Here is a 20672-nt window from a genome sequence, read left to right on the forward strand (position 1 = left end):
AAAATAGTGCTCCCAGAATCACATAGGGACTGATAGGTAGAACTTTGATCAACATCCAGATATCCTGACACCTTGTTCTGAGTAAGCAGAACTACTTCTCCTCTTCATAGAGAAGCACTTCCTGTTATTGTCCATGTCCACAAAAAGAGTCACTCCAGTTATGGGTTTATATAGAAGGCAAAACTTGACAGCTCTTTGTTTGAGAATATTTATGTTCCATCTTATTTACAAAAGTAGCTCATGCTATATTCCTTGACCTTTCCCCACTGAAGAGCTGCAGATCACCTCTTCAGACAGCTACTGATTACCGTACTGTAACACACTGAACATGCAGTGTTTTTACCAAATCACATTTTTAGAGTTCACTTGTAATTTATCGTGAAGTTTTTGAGTCATCTCAACGTCCATTCTTAAGTACAAACTGAAAACTCTGCTTACTGGAAATATCCTCTCAGAGGTGAAATGACACATGCCAGATCCCTGATCTATAAGCATTTGATAAAATTAGGTGATGTCTATGATGCAGTACAGCTTCTGGGAAAAAAAAAAAAGAAAAGAAAAAAAAAAAAAAAAAAAAAAAAAAAAAAAAAAAAAGAAAATACTAATTGGAAATTTACCAAGTCCAGAGCAGACTAAAGAAAACAGCATTGATATAATTTCAAAATGCTGAGAATAGTACTTTAGAAACTAAACATACAAAGTCTTAAAACTCAGGGAAAATACCTGTATCTTCATTTGGGTCTCTTAATAAAAGTAAGTTTTCAAAGGGTTTGAATGTTTGGAGTTCCTGTATGACTTTGTTCGGATATTTCTGAATACCAAAAAGGATGACAAGATCGTAATCTCTTTTTCAATCTAATATAATTATTGGCTACAATTTACTCAGGACTTTTCATCCAGCTAGACTAGAGAGTTCTGAGAAAACTACTTCAGCACTCAGTAGGTGAACTACCGCTGGCAGCAGCTCTTGAAGCACAAAAAGCAACAAACTGCCTCACACTGTAGCAGCTGCAACACCAGTGACTCCACTAAGGATTTCTGGCCTCATAGTGCCAGGTGGGATCTGTGCATTACTCCGTGCTTTTGCCCTCAAACAGTTTGCAGATTAAGGAAGTAACTTAGGAGGGGTCTGGTTTGTGTGTCTCGTTTCTGCTTTTGACTTCTGTGGAAGGTTTTGGCTTCCATCAGATTTCTGACGACACTAGTGCATGACTGTGGCAGTGCCTGATGGGCATGCACTGGATTGAGGAGCTATTTCAGTGAACATGTTTCCTGTCTGCATTCCCAGAGACATTCTGCATCAGAGACATGTTTTCATCTATTTAGCAGCAGAATCAAGTGATTGTGTGCTGAGGGCTGTGAAGGGGCAGTTGCCCTATTTTAGAGCAAGGAGCTCTTTTAAACAAGAGTAGCTTAATCATGAAAGGGATTACGCATAGTGATGGGACTGAGATAGCAGGAAATTGGATTTGCTGATTTAGGACATAACTGTCTGATGTGCCTATGACTAGGAACAGTACAGAAAGGCACTGGAATGCAAAATTATCCCTGTCTAGTTCATGTAGGACCTGCATCCATATCAATCCACTTTATTTTATAGCAGCATGTTGATGTGTACAAAGGAAGGATGCTGCTTCTCTCTTGTTCCAACTTAAGAAGAGCACAAATCACAGCTGGCAGTGATACGCATTTCTTTGACATGTATGGAGAAGTTGCTCATGATAAATTGCACATTGAAATAGGATGAATCCCCTAGACTGACTAGTCTAGGGCTTGAGCACAGGGAGAGGCAAGCAGGAGTCTCATTTTCTGTCCATGTTTCTGTACTTTTTATTCTGGTGATCTTTTAAAGTTGTTTTTTTTTAATAGGAGGGAACAATTCCATTTAAACCTTTTCTAGAGAGATTGTAGATTTTTTTTTTCTCCTTTAGTGCTTCTCCATTTAGTTCCATAGTAAGCTCTCTCTGTGGGTAAGCATGATGATAAAAATACACAAATCTTCACTCTATCCCATTCTTTTGTTGTTCTGCCAGAACTTTCTTACGCAGAAAATCACTTTGAGGAATTGATTGATTTGTGTGTGATAAGCTCTCTAGCTCTAGTTTGCCAGCATCAAAGGACTGATCTTTTTTTTTCCCTTTTTCTTTCCCTAATCCCTTGGGCAAATTTCATGGAAAGATACAGACACCTTTTTGTCAGTACTAAGTGGCAGACATCATTTAGCAAAATTTTGAATTGCCTTGCAAAATTCTCATAACTCCACAACACATTAATTCATAATGCAGATATTTTGGATCATTTTGGGTAATATAAAACTTCTGTAAAAACTTCTATAAAAATTCCTGCATGCACAAGAACATATTTTTTGGGTACTTATACATACACTAAATTAAATCTCTCAAAGCTTCTAAATGCTTCTAGGCATTGAATCACTTCTGAAAAGGAAACTGAACATTAAATATGTTTCTACATCATGTAATCATGATGAAATGATGTTTGAAATGTATTAGCTTAAAAAATAATTAAACTGTCTCTGATACACCAAAGCATTTTCAAATTTTTATCACTTTCACCAATACATGGAACCTGCTCTAGGCCAGAGAGATATTCCCAATAAAACCAAAAATATATGAGAGAAATAAGAGCTGTGAAAGCTCAGTGTAGATTGACAGGATTCAACTAATCCAAATGCATTGGAGAATGGCAGATTTACCATGACGTTGCAAAATAAGGCAAGAAAGAGTGTTTTTAATATCGAGACAGTGTTCCTGAAAGACGCCTGAAATGGTCTTTCCTGATCATTCCCTGATCCATAACAAAGCTTATGCATCTGCATGCCTTCTCACAGACGTTTTATAGGTACTGAAGGCTAGATGTCATCACATACCTTTAAGTGCATTTTCGCAGTTCACAGAGGTATAAATAGATGTTCCTGCTTCATTCAAAGCACCTGTAAGACATTAAATGGCTAGGTGATTTAAAAGCTGCTTCCAGTGCCGGGCATTACAAAGATTTAAAAATAAACCAAGAATGTTTCAGACAATCTTGTTGCGCTCGATGTTGTACTCAAAATCTGAGTCATTAGTGATCAAAGAGTTTCAAGTATAACTGTTTATTTAAAAGTACAACAGGACAGTTGTGCTGGTTTTGCCTGGGGTTGCTTAATTGTCTTCACAGTACTAGCATGGGGATATTTTTTGGATTTGTGCTGAACACAGGGCTGATAACAGAGATGTTTTTTGTTACTGCTGAGCACGGCTTACACAGAGCCAAGGCCTTTTCTGCTTTCATACTGCCAACACTGGCAAAGATGCTGGGGGTGCAAAGGAGGTTGGGAAGAGACACGTCCAGGACAGGTGCCCAAACTGACCCAGGGGATAATCCAGACCATATTGTATCATGTTCAGAATATAAAGTGGGGAGGAAAGGGGGATTTTTGGAGTGATGGCGTTTGTCTTCCCTAGTAACTCTTATCTGTGATGGGGTCCTGCTCTCCTGGGGATGCCTGCCCATGGGAAGCAGTGGTTCCCGGTTTAATTCCCGGTTTTGCTTTGTGCAGTTTCTGCTTTCCCTATTAAACTGTTTTTATCTCAAACCATGAGTTTTCTACCTTTTACCCTTCAGATTTTCTCCCTGATCCTGCTGTTGGGGGTGTGAGTGAGGGTCTGAATGGGCTTTGGTTGCCAGCTGGGTTAAACCCCTACAGTGAATCAAAAGAAAATAAGAAATATACTGTATTATATATTGCTGTACTTAAGGGGTAGATTTGCAAATGTGATATGCTAGACACACAACTGAGAGCCTTGCTACACAAGCTCAATCCAGCAAAAACTTGTTCACAATCTACCCTTAACCTACCAAATGTTCTGGCTGACTGCTGATAGTTTAATCTATATTGCTCTGTTATTGACTGCAATGAGATTACTCATCTATTTAACAACTCTGTTGAATCAGAATATAATTTCATAAAGCACATAACTCTAGTTTAAGAACAAGTTTAATGCTAATTTAAGAACAGAATTTTCATCTGCCAAATGATTTCTCTTTCTTGAAAGTTTCTTTCCTGTGAAAACACATGACTACTCTGCTCATCTCACCTGCCCAGTCGCTCATTGAGCATGTAAAAAGTTCTGTAGGGACATAAGGGTGATCTTTACATCCTTATGGAGACACATGAGGGGCTGACAACAAAGGACATGGTGAATCAGATGTCAGAGCAGGGTTAGGAACTTCAGAATTGCAGCTTTGTTTGAGTCTTGGTAGTTCTGTTGTTTGACAGAGGTATTCTTTGCATTATCTCATCTCTCTGGATGAGGTGCCTATGAAATAGGATGACAGCAAGAAAGACTTAAGGGAATTTTTTCTAGAGTCTCACTCTGGTAAAGATCACTTCTGGAGGAGCATTTTAGAGGTGGGTTTGGAAAGCAAAGCAGAGCAAAGACAGTTCTAGCATCAGACAGCCAGTCTCTCCTCTGACTGTTGAGGCAGACATTACAATGATCTCGCTTATAATCAAGACTGTCTGAAGACAAACTGTCCCCAGCAGAACAGTCTCTTAGAGGCCTGTGAAAAAATTGTTTGTAATCTTTACTGCCTCTAGACAGCATGAGGAATTGACAAAATGCATTATTTTGATAGATCCTGAGAGATGTCACTTTGGGTTCAGCTTTGCCTGGAGCTTTCGAGAGGCCAAGGTAAAAAGGGGTCTGGAATTTTTTTAATGACTCCAGTTTCTGGCTTATTTTCATGCTCTTAAATTTGTACATGGCATGCATTTCTGAGTGACCCTGTAACCTTTTAACTATCAAGACAATTTTATTTGGGTATCTTTTACTGCATGCACAAATTCTGCATGAAGAATTACATGCAATGTTACTACTAGGCACAGTTATTTACTGGGCATAGCAGGTAGCTAAAATATGACTACACCGAACATTAATATGGTCTTCAGCCTCCAAGCTGACAATAAACAAGTTTTTCCTAGCCAGTCAGTGGTAGTCAAGTTGGGAGATGCAGCCAGTGCTCCTGCCTGGGAGAGGCTGATCCATGACCTTGTGCAGTCCCAGACACCTGAACCACAAGTTGTGCTGAGGATGAGCTTTCTGAACCACACAGCTCTGTATGGAGCAATGTGCCTAAGGGAATAGAGGCCAAGACAGGAGTGTGGATTCAGCTTCAGTTTATATTACATTTTGTCTTAAAAAGCAAGTTATACTATTCAACATATTTGTTTCAAGAGCTGAAAGAAGAGTAAACCTCCTTGAGCCAATTGTTCTGTTACCATTTCACTGCAAAGGTCTTTGAACCAAGTGCTCAAAATTACAGCAGTTGTTGAGTAATGTCAATAGACAAAGAAGTCTTGTTTGGATAATCTTCTAACCATTCTGAAAGTTCCTCCCCCCTTTTCCAAGCTGAAGCTCCTAGAAGCAACCTGAGACCATCTCTGAAAATAAATCAGGAAGAATTCCTACAACAGATGACCTTTTCTGTCCTTTTCACACCTAGTGTTGTGCATGTGTGATATAATTTTCTATTTTGACATTGTGTGATTCCACATCTATGGAAAATTTTTCTATTATACCAGATAATATCTCAGGCCAGACAAAAAATTACCTGTGACTTGGACCGCTGGAAGTGTACAGAATAATTATCTAGTACATGAAATAATATTTGAAAATCCTGCAGTTACATGCTGGAAAAGAGTTACACAGTTATTTTTACTGCTCAGCTATTGATGTAACCATACGATTGACACGGCATCACCAGGAGCAAGATTCGAATATACATTAATTATTTATGAATTCATGTTTTAGTACAATTTGAGCAGAAAGTTTAACAAATTTCAAGGTGCTAAGGTCCATGGCTTAAGTCCACTAATTAGCAACATTTTAATATTGATATTCAATAGTGCTGATTCTGGTGCTGAATGTTTCACTTGTTTCTGCAGAAATCACTGTAATTCGTCACATTTAAAAATGCAAACAAAGTGCAGAATATAATTATACACATACACAGTGACACCACACATGATGGCTATCAAAGGTGTTGCTGTGCCTATTAATGTCTTTTGTCTTTGTGATAATCTTCATTTCCTAAAATCTCTTAGACACTTACTAGTATTGGATCTATTCATGTGTACTTAAAATATATTGACTGTGGTGCCATGTTCACTGGAACACTCCTAGTGCTTCATGTAAAATGGAAAGGGTAATGAGTCATTGACGTATTGGCCAAGAAGCCAATTAAACAAGATGTAGGAGTTATCGTTTGTTCTCGTGACCTGTGGAGTAGAACTAAATAATAAACTAAGTTGGAACTGTAGCTCTCTTGTCCATGAACACTACAGAAGTTCTTTCATGACTAATATCAAAAACAGTCAAGTTCAAATTACATCATTTATTAAGGATGATAAACAGGTTGATACTTTCTTCTATATTCCTTCTTCACAGCAACTAAATGTGAATATAGATTTCCACACCCATAATAATGTACATTAGGCTTAGAGTAGTGCTAAGAGACAGCACGTTACACTATGCCCTTTATACACATGGACAGTTTTAGAAAACCTCTCTCAGCTCTTTTTCCATGAAGACAATAGTGGTAATTGCTTGAGACTGAAGCATTTTTAGCTTGTTTCTGCTCTAGCTTTTAGATGGTTTCTTTTTTCAGCTTGGTAAATAAAGAACTTGTGATGATTAGGTCAGTTCAAGGGATAAAGTTATCCTGGCATAATTAGCATCTTAAGATGAGCCTTCCAGCCCGACTGACGTGGTTTTTTTTATATCCTGAGATGGTATGTCTGCTCTCACAAGCTTCCAGACAGTGCAATAGTAGCAGTATTCACTGGGGAAGACAAAAAGAATTTGGCCACACAGTCTAGAACCAGCATCTTGTATTTTACACAGGAAGAAGAATCTATGCAAAACTGGGGAAGTATACCAGTGTTTTCAGCACAGATATTGCAATTACAACCCAAGAAAGATTCCTATCATATGGTTACAAATGTTTAAATGGACTAAATTCTCCCATACTTCATGGGAGATTTTGCAGTATAGGAATTAGATAAGGAGGCAAATAGACTTTCAGCAGCTTGCCTGAATCTGCAGATGTGCTCCTAGTCATTAGCAACATTAGTTTCCCAAGGAAGCTTGGATTTCCCAAGCTCCCAATAAACTTGCAGACTACATAAGGTGAGTGTCAACAGCGAATCGTGGTGAGATAAGGCACCCTAGGCAGTTTTGGTCTCAGACTCCTAAATTTTGAACTCCACTATGGCACTCCTTATGGGTTTTACTTTTAACAGATAATTCAAATGGATTTTGGAGGTTATTTCTAGTTTGCATTTCTTTTGTGCAGGTAGAGGCAAAAGGACTTCCATAAGGTATCATATAGGACAGGTGACAGGCCTAAGAGCGTGGGGAAAATGTAAGGACATGAATTTGAAAGATTGTTCTTAGTATTTGTTTAGATAATTGGATATTAGCTTAGAGATATTTACACATGTAAGAACATGGTGAAAAAGAAAGTGATTTTCCAAACGTTCACCACAGAAAATCCAGTTTTGCATATCCAAAACCATGAAGCAAAGAGCTGGGTGAAAATGAATGGCAAATTCAATCTGAATATTATGACATCTGAAAGACAGACACATCCTTGTCATACACAGAGGTTATTTTAGATTTGCAGAGAAGAGGATTGGGTTGGAGGAGCTGCAGGAGGAGGGAAAACTTCCTGGTGATGAAAGAATCATCTGATCCTTTGCTGAAGTTTGAAGATTATAACTGTGCTGGTAGAAATAGGACATATTTCAGAGAGCTTGTTCAAAACAAAGAATACAATATGACCAAATCAGAAACTACTCTGCTTCCTGACAAACTTTGGATTACCATGTGGTTTTCTGGGCTTTAAGGTAAACGGAATACTTTAAACAAGTCAGGTGAAACATTAGAAGGAAATTGCTTTGAAAGAAAACCAGTTATATTAAAGCTCCTGTTAAATCTTGTGTAGTCACGGGTCCTCCTGAGGTATGAGTGCAGAATACATGTGTCTGATAGTGAGAGGGGGATGGCAAAAACATCACATCCATGCTAAAGAATGAGAAGGAAGTTAGACTGATGCTTCTAGGACAGCTGCATATCATGAACCAGATGGACATGAAGCAGTAGTCCACACACATACCAGACAACACAAACATATGGAGAACAAAATGCCTATGCCAAACTGCTTTGGAGTTTTTGAGAGAAGCTGAGATTGCATTTTGGGGTGTCCTTCACCCCAAAGGTAAAGGGGTATGAAAACACAGAACTATACTAGAAGCATTAGGAATTTTCCCAGATAACATCTGAGGCAAGGGGAAAAGACTCTTGGAAGTATCACAGGAGTCAGCAGCTCTCCTGCATGCCATTTGCTCATCATTGCATCTACTCAGAAGTTCTAACCAAGCAGGTCTGTAACATGGATGTTGTTGACATGCCCAGACACACAGATGCAAGCGGCGGGAGTCTGTTTGGGAGTCATGGGCATAATCCAAACGTTCCAGTGATTTTGAAAACTGGTTTTGAAAATTGTTAACCCACACAGAATCATAATGCAAAGGTACCACCTGGAGCAGGAGAAACTTGTTCAGGTGGTGTAGATAGTTATCATGTTTGTTAATATAATTTACATGTTGCAGGAGTTTGCTTCAGTTGATAACTCTGCTCTGAAGATCCACACTTTTGACCTGAAAGCAGGACTCCAAAAGGGTGAGAGAGGAAATGAAGGCTCCCCTGTTCCATCTGTGTGACCTTCCCACAGCCTGGGAACTGAGGAGGCAAGCACTCTTCTTAATGTTTCTGTTGCAGAAGGCAACTCATGAGTTTTTAATTGAAAAATATTTGTCTGTGTTCTATTCTGCTTGCCATCACATTTCTGAGTCTGCAGAACTCACTCAGGCTAAAGGTATGATAGAATATGGATTGTGCTTTTGAAATAAAACTTACCTAAAGGAACAAACTGATGGTTTTCTCCTTATTTCTTCTGAGAAGCATTCAGAGATAGCTGCAAAGAAAGTGAAGCTGGAACAAGTTTCAGCATTTTCATTTTTCAGCATTTCATCCATTTTTTCAAACTGGGTGATATCAAGGAATATAAATATTTATGGCAGAGTGGGATCCAGCAATGCAACATGATGCTGAGAGCAGATATTGGGGAATATGTTAACCCTGCCGTTAAAGGATTAGAGAAGGGCAGGTTAGTTTATCAATTTTTAGTTGTATATTTTATTCTTCATATACAGTTTCTTGAATTTTCATCTGCTATCTCTTTTGTGAAAGTTGAAAAAGCTGTTCTGTTAGCTGCTGAATAGTAGTGCCCCATCAATCTGCTCTATAAGCTCTAAAAACTCGTGGATCAATGTGATATGGCTATGGGATCAAAGGCAGAGTTTCTGAACTCATCCACAGCAACATGAGCTGTAATGCACAAGAGAGATTCTGTTAACCCGATGATTTATAAGAGACCTCATGAGTCAGTAGAAGTTTCCTTTTCTGATAGAATATGAAAGTCCTCAAAAAAGTCTCTTAGTATTTTTATCTTTCTTTTTTTTTGCCAAACAAAATGTTAATTCTATTTCTGATGCAATTCTCTTTTTCAAATACAATTACATGATAAATTTGGTAAATGCTAAGCAGGTCCTTCATGGAACTAAGCAGATTCCTCTCATCTAAGGATTTGGCTTTAAGAGATTTTTAGCATGTCAATTTCATAATAGTTTTACATGCTAAAAATAGTAATCAAATCTAACTAACAACCCTAAGAACTCCCAAATTTCTTACCCCAGATGATTTAGCTATTTTAGGTAATACTTGATTTATATATACATCACACAATTTTGTATACAAATGGTAGGACAAACTTTCAGACAAATTCTGCTCTTTGCTCCATCTTGTCTAACTGGTTTTCCATCATTCCTAAATATTGCAATTTTATAATTGTAACTTTTTTTGATTTTTTGTTTTATTAAGTGGAACATTAAAGAAGAAATTGAAGCAAAAATGGAGAGTAGCCAAAAGATATTTGATAACACATAGAATGAAGATAAAAGGTTCAGTAAATGTGATGGTGCTATGCATCAGGATTCCTGTAAAAACCACTGAAAAATACTTGATTTCCCAGGAGTTTCCTGCGTTTAATTATTATCCTGGAGAAGCTCCCAAGCACTATTTTCTCCCAAGTGACACTTTCCTGAAAGGGCAGAGCTTTTACCAGTAGAAAACAGTGGGAGTGACCATCCAAAAACGGTTCATCTACCTAGATCTTAGAGGATCTCACTTAGGATATTGATGGAAAAGGGTCTTTTCTCCATCTGTCTGTTTATAAATAATTATTTTCTTTTTAATGACTTACTCTTATCAAAACTTATTCAAATGTGGAAATAGTAGTGTATTTAAGCTTCGGGGGGAAAAAATTGGAAAAGATAGAATTTGGATTGCCATCCCAAACCATTGTCAGTCATCCCAAACCAACCTCCTTCAATGAAAATCCTCTCGAGAAGCGTGAGGAAGGACTAAGGAGAAAGGGGGAGGTGGAATCTCTTCTTCAATTTATCTGCAAGAGGAGGAGATGGTGGGTTGTAACAGGGTGCTTAAAGGAAATGCAGACAATTGTTAGTGCAACTAAAGAGTGTTTTGGACTTTTGGAGTCCATTCAAAGCACCACTGGAGATTTCCTGACTAAACAAGAGGAACCACTTGATCTCCCCATGACTTAGTTTCTTGTCTATAGAATAGGGAAAATAGATGGTATTGTAAGACTAGATGCACTAGAGATTTCTCACACCATTAAGGGGGCTCTAGAGAGGTTTCTTTATCAATACTGTCATCCTTAAGGAGGTTCTGAGGCCATTTAACCCAGCCTGACACAGTGTTGTCTAACCTAGTGTACTACCTGCAAAGAAGGGGAACAAAGTTACAGCAAACCAGATTCACCAGGTACGCTATGGAAGGGTGCAGTGTGGTACCTCACAGCACCAAATGGGACAGTATGGTAAAAAAGCACTGATTTGCCAGTGGTTCTCTAATTTTTAGGCAGTGGAGACTATACACATCTCCTCAGAGCACGCAGCCACCCATACTGCACATACATAGTAACTGGCAGCAGACTTGTTTTTCACATATCCCTTAGACTGAATTGCCTGCTCCCCTCCTCCCTTCCAGGGACCGCGGTCCGCAGGACTCCTGCGAGACCCCCTCTACAGGCTGCGCTAACTCAGGCGTGCTAGCGCTAGAAGGAAACTTCTTTCTTCTCCGCTTCCTGCTGCCAGCAGCGTTCGGCTTTTCCCGCAGCGGCGCCCTCGGCGGGAGCGGGACTGAGGAACAGGAGAGGGGCTGGGAACCTGGACTGAGGAGCGGGAGCGCGGGCAGCCGCGGCCCCCTCGAACCCGCCCTGCCCGCGGGGTCTCGAGTGCCGCCTCCCCTCGCCACTCGCCGCTCCAGGCCAGGAGACTGGGCAACCGCAGGCTTCGCAGTGCCCCGGCCACGCGGCCCTACACCACCCAGGAGACGGCTTTCTCCTTCCTCTCTCCTCTTTCAAGTAGTTGAATGAAGTCCACGGCACTTCCCCAGGTCGTGCATACGGCACAACGCCTATGCGCCCTAGCTGGGATGTTTCTGAGGTGAGGGGAATACGGTGCCATTGATGCTCATCCCGCCATTCCGGAGCAGAATAGCTTCTTCGACCCCCAGTTATGTAGTAACAAGGGGAAAATTTCCTGAAATTAGACTACTGCAGGAACTCTGGTTTTAGTCACAGCTGTCATCCGAGAAACAAATTTCCAGGCATTTTAAATCTAATTCACTTATTCTTTATATAACTGAATTAGAAAATGTGATTAAGCATCGCAGAATCTTCGGCATTGAGCCTGCCTAACCTTTAGTGAAACATGAAACAGAAAAACTTATTAGAAGTAAGAAGAAATGGTGAAATCGTCTGTATGGATTTGGTACAATCGTTACTGATTGAGTAGGAGGATTAGAGGCACAAAAGCTCAAGGAAAAAAAAAAGGAAAAAAAGAAAAAATAAAAGAGGATAATGACCTTTACAGCTGAAATTCTTCTGCGACTATTTGGCAAATATTTCAGGGCAGGCACCTGAAAGAGAAGACACAGTGCGACACTGAAGAGGTGCTTGCTTGATCAGCCCTGTCCTGCCGGCCCGCCAGCGGGTCCCACGCCCACTTCCCCTGTATTTCTTTCCCTGCTGCCCACAGATCTCTCTGAGGCAGGGAAAATTCGAAGGGGAAAAATCAAAGGCTTGAAAGTGATTCTCCCTTGCTGTGGCATCCCCGAGGTTTGGGCTTAAGACACATTAGAAGGAAGAGCTGATCCCCCTCCTGCTCCAGCCACTCTCCCTGCGCGCCCGTGTTGCGCGTGCCGGCGCTGGGATCCGCGGAAGCACCCATCGTGCTTGGCTGCACCAAGCGGTGCTTGGATGTGGGGGATAATCCGTTTTCCACGAACACGCACGCAGTTTAAACAAAATAGCGAAGAGTAGAAAACACCCCGACACCTGCTAAAATCAAACTAAGACCCGCAGGAAAATTTTGTTTTTCAGACCAACTCCCTCCGCACCCCGGGCGGGAACCCCCGTCAGGGACTCGCATGTGCCAGGGACGGAGAGGGACCAGTTTAGCATGGAAACACTGCCGAAGAGCTAGGGAAAGGAGCAACCCCGGGGCGGGAAAGCGGGCTCCTTAGGAAAGCCCGGGGGTTGGGAGAATGGGGGCCGGGGGAGGGGGTGGGGGAGCGGAGGGCCCGGGGAGTGCAGCCCCCTTCGTTCCGGCTATCCCGGCTGTGGGCAGGGATGCGCGGTGTGGCGTGCCCCCGCGGACCCCGACGGCCGCCTGCTCTCCCGGCGAGGCGGAATCACCCCTCCGACGGGGCTCCGGTCCCCGCAAAACTATGTCATTAACATAAATCAAATAATGGCCGGAGGGGATGAGGTGAAGAGGGAAGAGGTACGCGACTGCTCATGAGTTAAATATAAGTCTCTGACTGTCCTGAGCAAAGCGACCGTCCCCTTGGGAAGGGTGACGTCTCTCCAGTAACGTGATTGCTCCTTCGGAAGCAGAAACGTGTAAACGCTATAAAACGCGGCGGCGCGGCGGGCAGCTCAGAGCGTGCGGCGAGACGGAGCCCTCCTCTTCATCTTCCTCACCCTCTGCCGCCGCCCCGGCAGCAGAGCAGCGGACCAGGGCTCACTCCCCCAGCACCGCTCCGCGTCCGCCCAGCCAGACCCACCGACGGACTCGCGGCTCCGTGAGTAACTTTCTCCCCGCCACAGCGGCAACTTGACAGCGGATGAGAGAGGATGTCCCCGTCCCGTACCCCCGCTCCTCTTCTCCCCCCCGGACCTGCGGGGAAGGCGTCCCGGCTGTCGGGGAGTGGGGAGAGGTTCTGAAAGCCCAGGGCAGCCGGGGCGGGACCCTCCCTTGTTACCGCTTAAGTGGCTGAGCCCCTGGCACCGCTGCCCCTTGCACCGGGCCGGGGCTCACCTTTGAGGGTGCCAGCTCTCCCTGGCCGCGGGCAGCTCCCCCGCCATCGCGACCCTGCTGGCCGGTGGCGTCTCTCGGGACAGGGACCGCGATTGGGAGCGGGGCCGGGGCAGTGGCTCGGCGGCCCGGGGCGAAGCCCCGAGGGGCGCAGGCGGGCCGGGGCGGTGGGTGACGGCTGCGCTCTTCCCTCCACAGGTGGCGGCCATGGAGCACCGCGGCGCCTCCCCGCTCCTCCTCGCCCTCGCCCTCCTCAGCGCCCTCTGCTGGCGGGCGCGGGCGCTGCCCCCGCGGGGCGCCGCCTTCCCTCCCGTGCCGCGGTAAGGCCGCGCTCCGCTCCGCTCTCCGAGCTCTGCTCCGCGCCTCTCCGGCCCGCAGGGGCCTGCCCAGCCTCGGCCGGAGGCAGAAGGGGCTGTGAGAAGCGCCAGTACTCCGCTGCGCCCTCCCAAGGAGCGCGCAGTGCGGCGCTTCCCGTCGGGGTCTTTGCCCGGTATCGGCGGTGCGCGGGGTGCCCGCGGCGAGGCTGCGGTCAGGCCTGACCCGGCCGGTGCCGGCCGCACCTACCGGGCAGCAGCCGCCGGGACACGCTCGCAGCTCCCGAGGCGGCTGCAGCAGCGCTGCCCCGCGGGCTGGGGCGTGGTGACCGCGGCGTGTGCGTGGGGCGGACGGGATGGGGGTCGCGGCGAGCCCTGGGACGTGAGCGGGTCCATGGGAACAGTGCGGAGCGTAGTTTTTGTACCGCTGCGTGCTTCGGCTGGTTGAAGTTGCTATTAGTGGTCCAGCTAAATTAAATCAGATGGCAGAACGGTACGGTTTGCATCTAGGTAAGAGGAACATAAAGTGTAGAAGGACCGATGAAAAACAGAACAGCAAAACAGCACAGTGACTGACTTCCAAGCGGTGTGACTTGAGCTGGTTCATTTTACACAGCAACTTTGCACCTTTTTTTTTGCTAGACAAAAGACTTACATGGGTCAGATACATAAGCAGTTCTAACCGTGACTAAAATTACAAGGGCAGTAGTCTATCTCAGTTTTAGTGTGTGATTTTTGTGTGTCATCACACACAGGGGTTTCCTACAGCGATGGGAGCCTCTTGTCTGCCACAGAACATAAGAGCAGCCAGAAGGAATGATGCCAAACCACTGTTATGGAGTCAGACTCCCCTCGATAAAATGACACACCATAAGAAATCGCAGTTTACAAAAATGTGAAATAACTGTACATCAGTTTATACAGAGCAATTGCCATAATACGTTTTAAGAGATTAAATGTAAACGTTTTTTAGCCTCTAACATGAGAGAATAAAAACATGTAGAGATATATGACTGCACTTTGCATTTAGTTTGAAGTTCTTGGTATATTTGCTTTCTTTGGAGAAGGCCTAAGAACTGTTTCACTCTGCATTTCAAAGCACATCTTAAATCTTGACTGGGAGGTAAATACATCACAGGAACAGTTTTCACTTTGCTTGGGTAGAGGCTGTTAATTCCATCCATCATTTATACAAAATATAGTTGTTAGGAAAAGCTTCATGGTTGTCACTTGTGCTGTGACAGTCATACATTATATACTGGAATAAATTGTATTCAATGAGAACATTTATCTAGGAAATATGCATTTGAGAGAAGGATCTGTTATGTAAATTAGTCTACAATTAAGCATGGATTCTACCTGAAAGTGATTTTTGTTTTATCCAGCTTTTTTTAAAATGCCTTACAGATTAAAGTAGGTAGATGTGCATTTTGACACAAACCAGAATGTTAGCTGCAGTAAAGTGTCGCACGTCCTCAGCTAGCTGTACTTTACATGGTTTCTTTCTCCAACAGATTGGGAAACAGAATGCCATTTGATGGAGCCAGTGAACCTGACCATGCCCGTGGGTCATTAAAGTCAGAATCAGATATTTTGCAGAACACATTACCTGAAAATGAGAAATTCTATTTTGATCTGTCCAGAATTATTGATAGGTGAGTTTCTTTATTATCATAAATACAAAAGATGATGGACTACTTGATGTCTGCCAAAAAATCATTCACATTTTCAAACTGAGAATTAGGAAAGGAAGACTCAATTACAGAAGAAAATCCCACAGCCATTGCTTGAACACTGGTAGCAGTAGGGATGTTGGCAGAGATGTTGATTGTATTGCCATTCTGGCATGATGAATGCCTTCACTTTCCAGGAAGGACTAAAAAGTACATTGTGAAAATCTGGAAGTTATTTTATGAAATTGGTTTAATTTAATATGTACAATAGATAAATTAAAAAAAAGCAGTATGTTTACAAAATGAACATTATCAAAATTATATGAACCCAGGCTGTATTGTAGAGTTTATTTATTGTCCATTTCAGAAATGCAAGGCATGCTGATGGAATTTTCACCAGTGTCTACAGCCATCTTTTGGCTAAACTTGCTGTGAAGAGATATCTGCATTCGCTTATTAGAAAACGAGTTAGGTGAGGTGACACTTACATTAGGTAGATTTTTTTCCTAGCTGGCTTTATTAGCACTTTTTTTACCCTTCTGTATCCAAGTTCTCCTTTTGTGATTTAGAGATAATGAAAGAGAAGCTTATATAATTATGGGGAAGCTGAAAATCCTATATAAGTATTTAGTGATATTACTAAATAAGTATGTTACTATTTATTCCTGACACAGCTGTGAGAGGTAGAGCAACAGACACTGCACAAAACATGGATAACGTATACTGGAAATATTAGAATGTTTATCATGCCAATTTGCTAATTCTTTTTTTCTGGCAGTGTTTTTACTAGCTTGGCAGATGAGTGGCAAAAGTAAATAAAAAATGATTGGTTACTCAGTACTTAACAACAGGGAAATGCACAATGAAATCAAGAAATGATTGGCTTATAGTGAAAATGTAAAGGAATAGTTTTTTCCTGCTGTAGAACATGTTGACAGATGTTTGTGCAATCTGTACTGCAGAAGGATTCAAAAAAGAATGAAGCAAATTCATAGACAAGGGGTCTGGATGCAACTTGCAGACCAGTACATTAATAAACTAAGGGGCACAGGGTGCTGGGTAGGATTACTGTATACTTTTCTTCTTTTCAAATCCGTAAGCAGAAACTGATGAGCCGCTGTGATGATACCACTGAGTACCCACTTCATACACTCAAAAGCTGAGTAAAAATTAGCCCTCCATTTATGTCAATGCTGCCTTTGTTCCAGAGCATACAGTTCCAGTTTCTTATATGCTATGACCTAACAGAGACCATTTAAAACAGAACATCCTGACATTTCCCAAGATCGTGCACGGAGAAAAGGTCTCCAGGTTTGGTTTTCACAAGGTGTGTTTTGTCTTCTGAAACCTTAGGACAAGCATTTATAGCTACTTGTGTGATGCTGCACTCTGACTTTCCTCTGCGGTAGACTCCAACTCTACTGAGTTCAATAAGAACAATGATGAGGTCCTTTGAGAACTTATTGAGACTTAAACCAGACTTAAACCTTGGCATTGTACTGAAATATATTCACACAAATGATAGAAATTAGGATATAATCTGTTTATTAAAAGGTGCAAGCTGGGGTGTGAGTACAGACAGGAGAGAGTCATGAAATCCACACTTAACCACTCGATTTTGCAGAACTCCTGGGATAAGAAATCTAGAAATCTTTGACAATGTATCCTAATTGCATAGGCCATGGGAAAATTGAGAAAACAATCAGTGGAAGGTGTGTCCCAGAAGACTTTGGAATTTGATCCTTATTTTTAAAATACATAGTAAGCAATAGAAGCAGTGGCTTCTTTTCAACAGAGGAAGGATCTAAAGTCATAGATGGCAAAATGAAAACTGAAATGGAGATTTGCTTTTATTAGGCTAACCAACATCATAAAGCTTATTTCACTCATTTAATGGTATCTTCTTTTAAACAGATATTGTCTCTTAATTTTTCCTTTGTAATTGTTGTATTGCCAGCTCCCAGGACAGTCCTGTCAAGCGCCACTCTGATGCTGTCTTCACTGACAATTACAGCCGCTTTCGAAAGCAGATGGCTGTGAAGAAATACTTAAACTCAGTTTTAACTGGAAAAAGAAGGTACTACAAGAAAGAAAATATGTATTGTTTCCATACTTTTATGGTATTAAGACAGAAAAGGTTTACATCCACGTACGTATACAGAAAAGACAAGCAAAAGGCACTGAACATTAATGACTCGATAGCATAATTTATAGCATGGTTTTCAAATACAGACAACATTTTCTTGGAACAGACACCACAATGAGATTAGAATGAAAGAATAAAGAGGAGATGGCATCTGGCAATTTTAAAAAACTTCCGATAGATTCTTACATTGTTTTTATTTATAAAAAAATCTTCTCAAGGAAAAAATCCACTGAGCTATGGAACATGAACAACAATTTTATAAAGAAATTTGTTGAAAATTTGCCTCTCTGTAAACATATTAAATGAAAATTTAGAAGTCCCTGAAGGACTATATGCCCTAATCGGTGTAGGTGAGAAGTGCCAGCATACATTTTTGTAGACCTTTGTATTCCATTTGCATATTCACTCATTTAGACAACTGCTTTTAAATATCATGTCTCATTATTCATTAAACATGCTATTTCATATGTTCTATAACACTTTGGGTGTAAGTGTAAGAAAATGTGCAGAAGCTACGGTTAGAAGAAGGCTTTGCTTTCTTTGCTTTTTCTTCTGAGAGCAATAAAATTGTTTCTGATCCACAACAGCCAGGAAGAGCTAAACCCTGCTAAACTTCGAGATGAAGCAGAACTTCTTGAACCATCCTTTTCAGAAAACTACGATTCCGTAGATGAGCTGCTGAGCCACCTCCCACTGGTATGCCAAGATTTTCTTCCCTCTTGCTGTTATTTGACTTGACCCATAAAAAGAGATTAATTGTACATGAAGTATGGCCTACCAGAAAATCGGAATCCTCTAGGAAAGGGAGTGATTTCCATGAAAAGCTTGATGTTTCTACAGAGATTGTGTCTGAATAAAATAATAATTTTAATAATAAGCTTTAAGTTTTCCCATGATTGCTGCTATTGAAAATTCCTAATTAAATGGCACTATTAATAATGCACCTAACTCACTTGGGTGTTTCAACAAGTGTGCACTGCAGCATAAAACCAGAACTGACTCATTTTTAATTACAAGGATCATTATTTCTTCAGAGAACAAACTTGAGGATATTTCTTTTAATTAAAAAGAATGCCACAGATTTTATTTAACATCTTTTTCATTAGGAAGGAGTTGCCCCTAGAACTAAGGACATCAGCAACATGAACCTTATGCATTAAGAAAGCACAACATGCAAATCTTGAAGTTCCTGTTTTCCATTTAGCTACTACTATTCTTTCTAAAGTCATTCACAATTATTTTTCTTTGTTTTACTGAAATGTAAACCCTTCTACATCAACACTTGAAGGAACATAACATTGAAAGTGTAAGGTAGAAGTGAATTTGGTATTCTTCAAAGTGTGTTATGGAATTGATGATAGGATAGTTTTTGGCATTCAGCTGTGTCTCAAAACACAAGTAAGAAAAAAGATTAAAAGGCTATTCTTGAAGATAAAATTTGGAGAAATGTCTTTTCTTGTATCATCCCCAAACACCCACCCCCCTGCCCCCCAAAAAAGTTGTTTCCTTTCAAGACTGATATAAAATGAGAAAATGTTTTTTTCCTTTCCACAAATGTGGCGCTTCCTCTAAAGTTCCCAAAGGTTAGAAAGGACATAAACTGCTTATGCCTTGAGGAATTAAACAATTCGTAAGCAACGTGATTCTGGAAAGAAATGTTCTTTCTGGACAAGATTACTATTCTGGCATTGACTAAGGGAGAAAGAGTAGTGGTGCAGCAGGTCGCAGATATTTTCCTGGAGACATTTTCAGTCCTTTCCTTTTTTTAGTGACTTTACTGATGAGGCAGGTGTGCCTGTAGGTGAATCAGTATTGACTGTTACTTGTCGTTTTATTGCAGTGCCCAGTTGCTAATGTAGTGTGGAATGAGCAACCTGAAATTGTGTATCCATTTCAAGGATACAAGATTATTTCAGTGAGCAGTTCTGCCCTGTAGGCTAATCTGCAGTAACATTTTTCTCTAGTCACTCAACCTTTCTTTTCTCATCCTACAGTCTTATCTGACTGTAATGCCCACCAAACTCCTGTGAGCAGCCGCATCTCAGCCTGTCTGTCCCAAGCACAGCAATTGTTTTATATCAAGTGTTATTTATTGCCAGCTGTCTGCCTTTGTACACCTCATGATGCAAATGCTTAAAAAACTGACTTCTAAAGCACATTTCTCCTTTGCTTTTCAGGACCTCTGAAGGACACCTGGTAAAGTCTATGACAAGAACAAGCTATTTTTGAGTTCCACATAGTATTTCAAAGAGATGACTTTAGTCATCAAACCAGAACAAATATGTTGTGAAGTGAAAGTTGTGATATATTTGTTTCTTATGTAATAAAAGTTGATATTTACATTGTAAATATTACTCTAGAGTTCTCTACTGAAAGCTGTACATATGGATGCCAGTTTAACTCATGAGAAGTCTGTGAGTCCATATGCTGTAAATCCTTTACTTCAATAAATTCATTTGAAAATGAGTGTGCAGCTGAAAAGAGCCCATCATGACTAATTAATTGGCTTATATTAGGTGTGATACAACTTCAGTCAAACATATGTAATTATAAGGAAACATTTCCAGATAGCCTCACAAAGAACGTGTAAAAACATGAGGAGAAGAACGTGCAAAGTGTGTAAAATTGCTTTACAAAGATCTCTGAAGCTTATTGCCAAGCAAAAGGGAACGCTTTTCTAGCAGTTTACCAAGTAACTAGAAAAACTGAAAAAGAATTAAAAGTTCTTTCCTTCCGGTTCACATTTTTAATATTTCACAACATAAAAATTATAGTAACACCAGAAACGTCTCCTTTATTTTCAGTTGTGTTTTAGATGCTCTGGAGCTGACAAAGTGCTAAAGGAATGCAATCCCTTGACTTGTTTGATGCCTAAAGTCATAAATTATTCTACATTTAATTGTCTGTAGCTTTGATGATGAAACTATTGCTTATATATAAAATAGATCTGAAGACAGTTTACTATTTTTTCAGAATGAATGTAATTTACAGAATATTCAGACAATAAATCA

At 41.2% G+C, this 20672-nt stretch overlaps 1 protein-coding gene across 2 annotated transcripts; it reads left to right on the forward strand.

The window, feature by feature from the left end:
• Positions 1-13101: 13101 nt before the first annotated feature.
• LOC125324000 (vasoactive intestinal peptide) lies at positions 13102-20127 on the forward strand. 2 transcript variants are annotated; one of them, XM_048299452.1, is made up of 7 exons: positions 13102-13295; positions 13727-13848; positions 15357-15497; positions 15883-15987; positions 17473-17592; positions 18249-18357; positions 19839-20127. In XM_048299452.1, the coding sequence occupies exons 2-7, from the start codon at positions 13736-13738 to the stop codon at positions 19845-19847; spliced, it is 597 nt and encodes a 198-aa protein (XP_048155409.1). In that variant the 5' UTR covers positions 13102-13295; positions 13727-13735; the 3' UTR covers positions 19848-20127. The 2 variants fall into 2 exon arrangements, with proteins under 2 accessions (XP_048155409.1, XP_048155410.1); XM_048299453.1 differs by lacking the exon at positions 15883-15987 and having other exon boundaries at positions 13128-13295.
• The last annotated feature ends 545 nt before the right edge of the window (positions 20128-20672 follow it).

This window comes from Corvus hawaiiensis, chromosome 3, assembly GCF_020740725.1.
Source record: "Corvus hawaiiensis isolate bCorHaw1 chromosome 3, bCorHaw1.pri.cur, whole genome shotgun sequence".
NCBI lineage: Eukaryota > Metazoa > Chordata > Aves > Passeriformes > Corvidae > Corvus > Corvus hawaiiensis.

What these genes read in the sequence shown, in the direction of transcription:
- LOC125324000 (XM_048299452.1), top strand. Translation starts at nt 13,736, where the DNA reads ATGGAGCACCGCGGCGCCTCCCCGCTCCTCCTCGCCCTCGCCCTCCTC. An exon ending in CTGTCCAGAATTATTGATAG is followed by an intron (nt 15,498 to 15,882) that starts GTGAGTTTCTTT and finishes TGTCCATTTCAG; the next exon opens with AAATGCAAGGCATGCTGATG. An exon ending in GTTTTAACTGGAAAAAGAAG is followed by an intron (nt 17,593 to 18,248) that starts GTACTACAAGAA and finishes GATCCACAACAG; the next exon opens with CCAGGAAGAGCTAAACCCTG.